Source organism: Amblyraja radiata, chromosome 29 (assembly GCF_010909765.2).
Source record: "Amblyraja radiata isolate CabotCenter1 chromosome 29, sAmbRad1.1.pri, whole genome shotgun sequence".
Lineage (NCBI taxonomy): Eukaryota > Metazoa > Chordata > Chondrichthyes > Rajiformes > Rajidae > Amblyraja > Amblyraja radiata.
In genome coordinates this window covers 22,627,041-22,637,269 of record NC_045984.1, presented here as the reverse complement: position 1 = coordinate 22,637,269, position 10,229 = coordinate 22,627,041, and the positions used below count along the sequence as shown (strand labels likewise).

The 10,229-nt window shown below is 44.3% G+C and overlaps 1 protein-coding gene across 1 annotated transcript in view; it reads left to right on the top strand.

Annotated features, from left to right (window-relative positions):
• The first annotated feature begins 7,053 nt into the window (after positions 1-7,053).
• The window catches only part of LOC116989467 (RNA-binding E3 ubiquitin-protein ligase MEX3C-like), a 29,421-nt gene continuing 26,245 nt past the window's right edge, over positions 7,054-10,229 (top strand). The window contains exon 1 of the mRNA XM_033046866.1: positions 7,054-7,246. Within this exon, the coding sequence (XP_032902757.1) occupies positions 7,093-7,246 (154 nt within the window). The 5' untranslated portion in view covers positions 7,054-7,092. The remainder of the gene's footprint in view (positions 7,247-10,229) is intronic.

Sequence of the window (10,229 nt, the reverse complement as noted above, 5' to 3'; positions counted from 1 at the left end):
GGAAGCAGAGGGTGATGGTGGAAGGTTGTTTTTCAGGCTGGAGGCCTGTGACTAGTTGGTGTGTCTCAGGAACCAGTGCTCAGCCCTTTGCCGCTTGTGGTTTATATTAATGATTTGGATGAAAATGTACAAGTCATGATTAGCAAGTTTGCTGATGATCCAAAAGTGGGTGGCATCGTAGATAGTAAATATGAATATCACAAAATGCAGCAAGGTCTGGAAAGGTTGGGCAGGTGAGGAATGGTTAATGGAGTTTACTACAGGTAAGTACACAATGTTGCATTTTGGGAAGTCAAACTCTGTCAGGACCTTCACAGCAAATGGCGGGGATCCAGGGAATGTTGTAGAGTAGAAATCTAGAAGTACAGGTACAAAGTTCCTCGAAAGTGTCACAGGGTGGTCAAGAAAGCTTTCGGCACATTGGCCTTCATCAGTCACAGCATTGAGAATAGAAGTTGGGAAGTTATATTACAGTTGTACAAGACAATGGTGAGACCTCGTTTGGTATTGTATTCAGTTTTGGTCACCTTGTTATAAGACAGATGTCAAGCTGGAAAAGGCACAGAGATTTACGAGACTGTTGCCAGGACTCGGGAGGCCTAAGCTATAAGGAGAGTTTGAGCAGGCTAGGATTTTATTCCTTGGATCGCATGAGGATGAGGGGTGATCTTATAGAGGTGTACAAGAGCATGAGGGGAATAGATATGGTAAATGTACAGTGTCTTTTACGCAGAGTAGATGAATCAAGAACCAGTGGATAAAGATTTAAAGTGAGGGGAGAAAGATTTAATAGGAACCTGAGGCGCTACTTTTTTTGTGCAACGGTGGTGGGTTTATGGAATGAGCTGCCAGAGAAGGGTGTTGGGGCAGGTAGTATCACAGTGTCACATTAGGAAAATATTGACATTATTAGTGCATCAAATACTTGTTATGTCATTTGTTGCTGTAATCCACATTCTTAGAAACTAGTAATCCTGGGCAATTTTGACTACTGTTTTTGAGGATAATCAGCTGCTTGCTGCAGAAAGGTTTACCGGAAGACTATAGCAGCTCCCCGCAGTAGAGTTGCGTTCCTAGAAAACAGTGCACATTGTTATTTTATGTTACACGATCCACGTCATCTGCACATGCATCAAGAAATGCAAGTTAGGAAAATATAACTTTTGAGTTAATTTATTTGCAGTTTTTCCACACAAATTCCCAAAGGACAAAATTCATAACCCCAATGGCTGTAATGTAGGAGTTATTAAGCTTAACATGGATTCTGGTCTTTATCTTCATTTATATCAAACAACGTTCTAGGTAGAATCAAAACATCTCACTGTTAACTCTTGGGAACTGAAGTCAATTGTTGCCAAAGGGAAACTTGAGACTTCCTTGATATTCGTTCAGTTATCCCACTGGATATACTGGCCATTAAAGCGCAAAAACAGTAATTTTAGAAACTCCGAAGAATAACAGATTATGTAGCCCCTTAAATGTCGTAAAAATGCCTTACGGGCCTGTCCCACAGGCAACTTCCAGGGACTAGTTTTAATGGAATTCACCTACGACAGTACCTGACGACAACCTATGACAACACCTATGTCAACCCACGAAAGCAAAAAATTGTCGCCACTGTCGCAATTTTTTCTTCAAAATGTTGAAAATTTTGTGGAAGTCGCCTGTAGGCGCCCAAAAAAAATCACCTATGTGGGACAGGCCCGTAAGGAGATACAATGCATCAAGATTGGTGACCAAAGATTTTAATTGAAGCAGTTCAATGGCGTCCTCAAAGAGATGGAGTGGGTTAGAGGGTATTTCAGGAATCTGCATCGTGGGCAAGGTCAGAAAAGACACAGCCATTAAAGATGAAATGATCAGAATTAGGTATGTTTTAGAGCCCAGAATTGAAGAAGGGGGATTGAAAGGCTTGAAAAATAGAGTGAAAAGGGAGAGAAAAGACCATGGTGAAAATGGAAAGCAAGTGTAACAACTTTTAACTGAGGTGATGCTGGACTTGGAGCCAACATCAGTCAGCAGATAAGGGACAGTCTGTGGACTTTGATGCAAGATAGGATGTAGATAATAGATTTTCGGATGCCTCATTCAGCGAAGCAAGGATTTGACTCTGGCTCAGAGTGTGTTTGTAGCAAGACTGGTAGCAATGACTTTATGCTTCCCAATGTTTACTTTGAAAGAAATGTTTGCCCCTTCAAGGCTGGATGTCAAACAAGCAATTTGGCAGATTACAGGCTTTGGAGGGATCAAGGAAGGCAGCATTTGTGTGGAACCTTGACAACATATTTGTGAACACCAAGTAAAGAAAGTTTGAAAATAAGAAGTATTTTCATGGAATAACCTCCAACTCGTTTTAAGAGTAGCATAAACAGCAGCTGCCTTAACCTTGATTAGGCCATCAAAAAAGCTAGAAAGGACTTTTGCTTGGTTTGAAACTAGTCTAATATTCTTATTGAAACAATACTCTATTAAATACAAATTCATATATAAATTGGAAACAGGAAAATTACTGTTAAAGTGAATCTTTCTTTACCCCATCTGAAGTCACCACATCATTCAAAGAAACTTAAAAAAAACATTAACCTTCATTCTCAGTTAATTTGGTTACAGCTGCCGGTACAATGAATAGAATCATTATGCAGAAACAAGGAACTGCAGATGCTGGTTTACACAAAAGGACACAAAGTGCTGGAGTAACTCAGCGGGTCAGGCAGCATCTCTAGGGAACATGGATAGGTGCTCTTTCTGATCGGAACCCGTTTTCAGAGTTTATTCCCTATAAATTCTCTCTATTGCTAATTAAGTCCACCATACCAATTTGAACTACGTTTAAATCAATGAGTCCAATTACAACACTTAAAATTTTTAAAATCAATTCTTGTAATGGTTTTCTCATGCCCATTTCCATTAACCCTATTTGCTCTGTAAACAGTTCTAATTGTTCTAAAATCTATTGTATCCACTTTTCCAGTAATTCAGTGCCTATTTTAAATGTTCCTCTTAAAATACTTAACTCTTGTAAACAGGAAGTAACACAACTTCCATAAGCATTCCAAGGCACATTAGATTTCTTATGGATGCTGTGATAATGGCTTACAAGAATTTACTTTACTCAATAATGAACAACAAATGCTCAGTCAAATGTTCATTTTAAAGTTGAGATTGCTAGATCTTTGTTAACCTAAGGTAATAACGAATAAGAGGCACGAATAGATATGCAGCAAAAACCACAATAATCTGCAATCCAGTGCTTCAGAAGTTCCAATGGCACTGGTGATGTTTCCCAAGCCTCCTTGAAACTCACTGGAGCTCCAGTTCCCAGGCATCATTTGTCTGGGTAACAGGACATTTTATTATAATATTGTGTAATGTCAGGAAAAACTAACTTTAAAGTGCATTGGGATATTAATAGAAATAATATGGTTTACACAATCTGCAAGTCTGGAATCAGACTCGAGTGTGTTGGATAATCGTAGTTTTACTGTATTCAGGCGCAACATTCACCCAGGGGTAAGTAATCCTTACTTTGGATTTTACCAAAGTACACTTTGGCTAAATCTAACATCGGATTAAATGATAATTCATATTTTAAAAAAGACACATCGCTGGAGTAACTCTCAGGTCAGGCGGCAAGTCAATCCTGCTCCACCATTCAACATTGGCTGAGCATCCAAATTCAGTTCCCTGTTCCTGCTTTCTCCATTTCCCTTCATCTCTCTAGATTTAAGATCTAATTTTGAATATATTTATTGATTTGGCATCAGATGCCTTGTGATATTGAACTGCACAGGTTCACCACTCACACCATTCAAGTCAAGTGACACAAAATTACCCAAGAAGTCCAGATATGGCCTTAATAAAGCAATCAAAAATGCTAGAAATAACCTTTGCTCTAAACTGGAGGGTGAGGCGGATGGCAAGGAGAAATTGGCGCAGATCAAGCAACTGTAACTCATCACTCCAATGCAAGCTCATTGCATTCTACAAACGCTTTGATAGGAAGAACACGGGCGTGCCTTCCCGGGGCTCCCAAAGCCCCTGATGGTATTACAATCTCAGTCACAGAGGCCAAGATCCTTCAGGAGGATGAACCATCAGAAAGCATCTCGACTTCATGGTATACTTGGTTGTGTTCTTATAACATGTGCAGACATGTTATGCATTTACAGATCTCAGAGACAGCAGGTGGCACTAAAGTTAGTATCCCATATAGTTCTCTATAAAATGTCTTTTTTATTTGGTGCATATTTTAAATCTCATTTAATAAATGTTGATTATTTACAAATGTTAATACAAATTCTGAAAATACAAATCATATCAATAATATATTTCTATAACCATTAGTGTGGAGTATCCAGTACTGCCTATAATTCCCTCCCCCCCCCCCCCCCCCCCCCCCCCCTATTTTGTTCAAATCGTCATTAATGCAGAGTATTCGATCCAGGAGGGCATCAGAAATTAAGAAAGCTATCCTTACCCAATTGACTACTACAGGTCATCCCCAGATAACAAATGATTCAATTTTTACAGATGTCTATAAGTTGCTTTTGTTCCTAAATCGGAAAGAGTAGGAAATAAAATCACTCTATATGGTAACCATACCTCTGTAATGAATGGCATTGACATCAATAGGAAAGACAATTACTAAAAGTGGAGAGCAAACTTCTGTCATTTGCAGAAACTAACGTATGTAAGACATTTCAGGTCTTTGAATTTAATAATATTATGTGAGCTTGTTCTGATATAGATCTCTAAGTTGGGCATTCATAACCTTGGATAGATACCGAAGATACACACAAAAAACTGGAGTAACTCAGCGGGAAAGCATCTCTGGAGAGAAGGCGGTGACGTTTCGGGTCGAGCCACAAACGGCGTGGCCTGTCCACCACTCAATTAGCAGCTTTTTCAGTACTCCTGCTACCAAACATCTAACCTGACGAACAAGGACCCCTGCCATAAAATGTTAATTTTCAATTTTCTAAGATGTTGCCTGACCTGGCTTATACCCCCCCAGCATATTCTGCTCGTTAACATATTTCAGGCATTTGTATCTTTTTTGATTGTCATGCACCGTTGAATTCAATCCACTTCCCTTCCAGGAAGGTCGACGTTCTCCGAGTCTGAAACAGCACACTGCTACAGCTGGTAGAACAGCTGTTTGACAGCGCCTGAGAACGGGTTCAATCCCGACCTCGGGTGCTGTCGGGTGTGTGGGTGCTCCGGTTTCCTTCCAGATCCCAAAGATTTTTAGGTTTGCAGGTTTATTAGCCTCTGTAAATTGGCCATAGTGTGAAGGGAGTGGATGAGAAAGTGGAATAACGTAGAACTAGAGTGAATCATCGAAGTGGACTCGGATGGATCCAATGGCCTGTTTGTCTCCAGAGGCTGTTCGACCTGCTGAGTGTTTCCAGTTTTCCTGTTGAGCTTTCAGATTTGTAGCATCTGCATGTTGTTGATATCGGTTCTCTGACCCAATCGGTCACTCTACGCCATCAGAAGCCCCCACCCGGTCTAACGTTAGCATCGGGCCCGATCTCCAGACCTCAATCCACGCCTGTCCCCCGTCGCCGTTCCCAGCCGCTCTGTCGCCGGCTGACCAGTTACCGTTTACAGCCGCCGGGCCTGGTTCCCCGCCGGTGGTCGTCACTCACGGTGGCCGGTCCATGATCCTGGTTCCTCGCCGGTGGTCAGTCAGGGTGACCGGTCCTAATTCCCCGCCGGTGGTCAGTCACGGTGACCGGTCCCCTCAGTCACGGCGGCCGGGCCCGGTGAGTGGGCGTGTCGCCGCCCTGACCTCTGACCCGGCGGCGGACGGCCGCTCCCCATTGTTTGGCGGCGCTCACGTCACTGAGCACATTAGCCGGTCTGAGCGAGGGGGGTGGGGGGGGGGGAAGACAAAGAGAGAGGGAGGGAGGGAGTGAGTGTGAGAGGGAGGGAGGGAGCGGCCGGCCGACGGGCAAACAAGAAAAAAGGGGGCAAGCAAGTAGAGGGAGCGCGACGCCCGGCCCCGGCGCCAGAGGCGGCAGCAACAGCAGCAGCAGGAGGAGGAGGAGGCGCGCGACCGGCCGCGTGCACGCGCTTGGCGAGAGGGACAGAGGAGGAGGGGGCAGAGGCCGCGAGACAAAGGGAAGGCGGCGCGCGCCCGGGGGCGGGAGGAGCCTCGGCCGAAGTGGGAGGAGCTTGAGCGAGGTGGGAGGAGCTCCAGCTGCTCCGGGCGCGAGAAGGAAGGGAAGGAAAGGAAAGAAGGAGTTGGGGGGGGGGGGGGGGGAGGAAGCGGGAGGAGCCTCGACCGAAGTGGGAGGAGCCTCGACCGAAGTGGGAGGAGCTTGAGCGGCGCCGCCAGAGAGTGCAAGGAGAAGGGGGAGGAGTTTCAAGCGGAGTGGGGAGGGGCTTGAGCTGCTGCGGCGCAAGACGGGAGGAGGTAGTGGGAGGAGCCTCGGTCGAAGTAGGAGGGGTCTGAGCGCGAGGTGGGAGGACCTCCGGTGGCAGTAGCTGCGCGCGCGCGCGGCCGGCCGGCCGGCAGGCAGGCAGGGGAGGGGGAGGAGGAGAAGAAGGAGAAGGAGGAGCTTGGGCTTGGGCGGCGCGAGAGCGCGAGGGGAGAGGGCACGAGCGGAGGCTCAGGCAGGCACTGGGAGCGGAGAGCGCGGCGGCGTCGGGAAGGCGGGGCGGGGGGTGGGGGGGGGAGGAGGAGGAGGAGGAGGAAGGCGGCAGCGCGGCCGCGGCATGCCAGGCTCGATGTTCTCCGAGATGGAGCCTGTCAGCGACTCTGGCGGTAACGGTGGCGGAGGTGGAAGCACGGTGGCGGTGGGCAGCGGGGGAGCCGCCGACGCCGCCGCCGCTGCCTCCGCCGCCGCCGGCCACATTAGTAGCACGGAAGAGGATCAGAAATCGCTGCGGCTCGCCTTGGATCACCTCTCCATCTTGGGGCTGGGAGAGGAAGGCGACGGGCTGCTGGTCGAGGGAGGCGGCGCGACGGTGGAGGACGAGGAGGAGGAGGAGGAGGAGGAGGAGGAAGAGGAGGAGGAGGAGGAGGAGGAGGAGGAGGTGGTGGTCGAGGTGGTGGTGGACGAGGTGGTGGAGGGTGAGGGCGGCATGAACGGGCTGCCGCACTCGGCCGCCTCGCTCTTCCAGCCGCCGCCGCTGTTCGCCGTGCCCGGGGACCCCGGGCGCAGGAAGAGCGTCAACATGACCGAGTGTGTACCGGTGCCCAGCTCCGAGCATGTGGCCGAGATCGTGGGACGGCAAGGTAAACGAGGAAGCGTCGCGTTTCCCCCTTCTATTCGATTAAACAAAAGTTTTTTCCCCATTCTGTTCAAAAAAAATTCAAACCAAATTCATCAATTAAAATCCATTCCAGTCATGAAACAATTGAATATAGAGTGTTAAGCGAGAAGTGCAACCAGAATGAAATGCTTTCTAATCCATTAGTATTGTGCCCTATCTATAATTGGGGCAGGTAGTAAAAGTATCATTTTTGTTTTAAAGTTAATGCAGTATTTAAAGTAATTGTTTTAAAAAGAATTGCATCGTTTATACCTTGGAGTGATTATTTTGCAGGAGGAGTTGACAGATTGTGATAATGCGTCCCACATCATTGGAAGATGTTGATATTCTAGTTTGTGTTGCTGTTGGGTTATTCAGTTGTTGTGGGTGGGGTGGAGCGAAGGGTCAAAAATAGCTTATTTGTGCATAACATAAATGGGTGAAATGCTGTGCTTGAGACGGGCTACGTTGTTTTAATAATTATATCCCCATTTGACATGTCACGTTCTTTACTCTTTCAATATATTAACAAAAAACGGTTTGACTATAATACTCAGGAAAATAGTTTACTTGGAAATGGATAGTTACCTGATTCCTTTGTATACCCACACCCAAACACACGCACTGAATGGATGCTCTGAATCCAACCTAGTATGCCAATGATTATCATGTAGCATTGAACTGAAATTTTCCTTTAAATTCTCATTTTTCTTATATAATGGCAATAGGACAAACTAGAAAGTCCTCGTGTTGCAGTTCCTGGTGCTAATAATTTCATTTTTCAGTTAATTCAGGCAAATTCTCTGGTGTTTCATTGTTCCCTTTGTTAAGGAATCAAACCATGCTCTGATTTATATGCTGACATCATAGGCTGTAGGGTTTGGTCTAGGAGTCTGGGATTGATTTTTGCGTTTGTTTCCAGAACACCAAATAATACCATATTTGAAATGCATTTCATTCCAAAATTTTGCAATGTCGAGAGATTAACCTGAATGTAAACAACATCTTGATTTATGTCCTTTGGGTGTTCATGTGTTTTAACCAAAAGCAGTATAATTCACAGCAAATGATCCTATTGAATGCATGTTCATTGTTGAATATTTCAAATGTACATGTATTCATTTGTACTTGAATACCACGTCAATGTGATATTTTAGCTTGTGGAGGCAAATCAAGCTCTGTTGTTACTGTGGGTTCATTAAAATTTTAAGCTTTATTTTAATAATGTTTTTGGTTTTTCTTACAATGTAGACACCCAAACTAATTTTACAGGGAATATTTGTTACAGCAAAAGTCCTTGCCGCTTTGTATATCTGCTAAGGAATGATACCCCTGTGGTCATTTTTGATCTGATTTTTGTCTCAGTACAAGCCATTTGTACTGCATATTAGTTTTAAAAGACTCTTAGAAATGTTATTTCTATATATCAATTTTGAGTGCCGTGTAATTGGTTACTTTTATTCTTTGTTTTCTCATCCGTGCCGTTTAAATGTATGAAGCGTGTCGCATAAATATGGTCTGATTTTCATTGTTAAGCTTGGACTTTGAGTGGCTGTGGATTGTTTGATTGTGGAGTCATTTCCTAAGAGAGACCCTTGAAGAATCATTGTATGTGTTGGGAACACTCAACAGGAACGGAGTACTGATTGTGGATGATCAGCCATGATCACATTGAATTGTGGTGCTGGCTTGAAGGACCGTATGGCCTACTCCTGCACCTATCGTCTATTGTCTGTAATTGGAATATGGGCTCTGATGTTTGCAGGTTAAATATGCCAGTAAATGTATAATTATTTTTTCATGTTTAATATTGTACCCAGCACATTCATGTCTTGGTTTCCCTAGGGATTCTGTATTTTAGTTTTGCATAAATATTATTTTTCAGTTAATTTAACTTTCTTTTGTTTATTGTGTTGTATCAGTACTGTTTACAGACACGTACCATTTTCAGTACATATAACAATTAAACACACTGTAGATGAAGCACATACTCAGCACGTTGATTCCCAGCACCCATGCTTTTGCCTTGTCTTATCTGAGTTCTATGTCACTTTGGACATCTGTTTGAACAGCATTATTTTACACCATTGCCATCACAAGCTCTGTGGCATCCTCTCAGGTCATACAAACTCTGTGGCATCCTCTCAGGTCATACATCTCTGAGCATTTGGGCTATGGCCTTGCCTTAGTTTTGGTAATCATTGTTGGAAGTTTTTAAATTTCAAAAGTAAACTTTATTTAGAATAAAATAAAACAAAAACTGCAAAAGCATCATACATTTTAAATGTTGGTGCATTCAATGGTGTTATAATCAGTAGTGTTTGTACCTATCTTTAACCAAAGCAAGTGCCCCATGGGGTGAAATCTCTTTCCTTGTTTGACATACTTTGCACCTCAATATCCAGCAGCAGATGGACCCCAGACTCTGGTCTTCTGCTGCCCCTCCTCTCCCTCCTGCCCCCCTCCACAGGGCCTTAGCTTTGGCTGCACTGAATTGGCCAGGCCTGCAGAGATATAGCTGACATCATATTCAACAGTATAGAAAAGAACTGACTCATGTCCATAATGTACCACTTTCTGAGACTTTTTGTCATACCATAGGGTACTATTCAAATGAAACTACATATTCTGGGAAGTTGCATATAAAATGTACTTGCACTATTTATGATTTCTCTCCATCCCTACACTGCCGCACCTCCTCCCCCTTTTTCCAGGCCAAGTGTGTTCCTGTTATTTGCTAATATTTTTTTTTTAACCTTCCAGCTTGTTACATTTGATTGAATAGCAACTTCAGCTAGCAATTGTTTGGCTTTGAGTCAACAAGGTCAGGAATGGGTCTAAGCAAGCACTTGCAGGCAGTGATAGTGTTATTACAGTATTGCAATCTAGTGGACTGCAGTTGATTTATAAGCAAAAGGAGCCTTGGAAAAAGGAGAGAGTGTGCCAGTTGAGGCTTTGATACCATG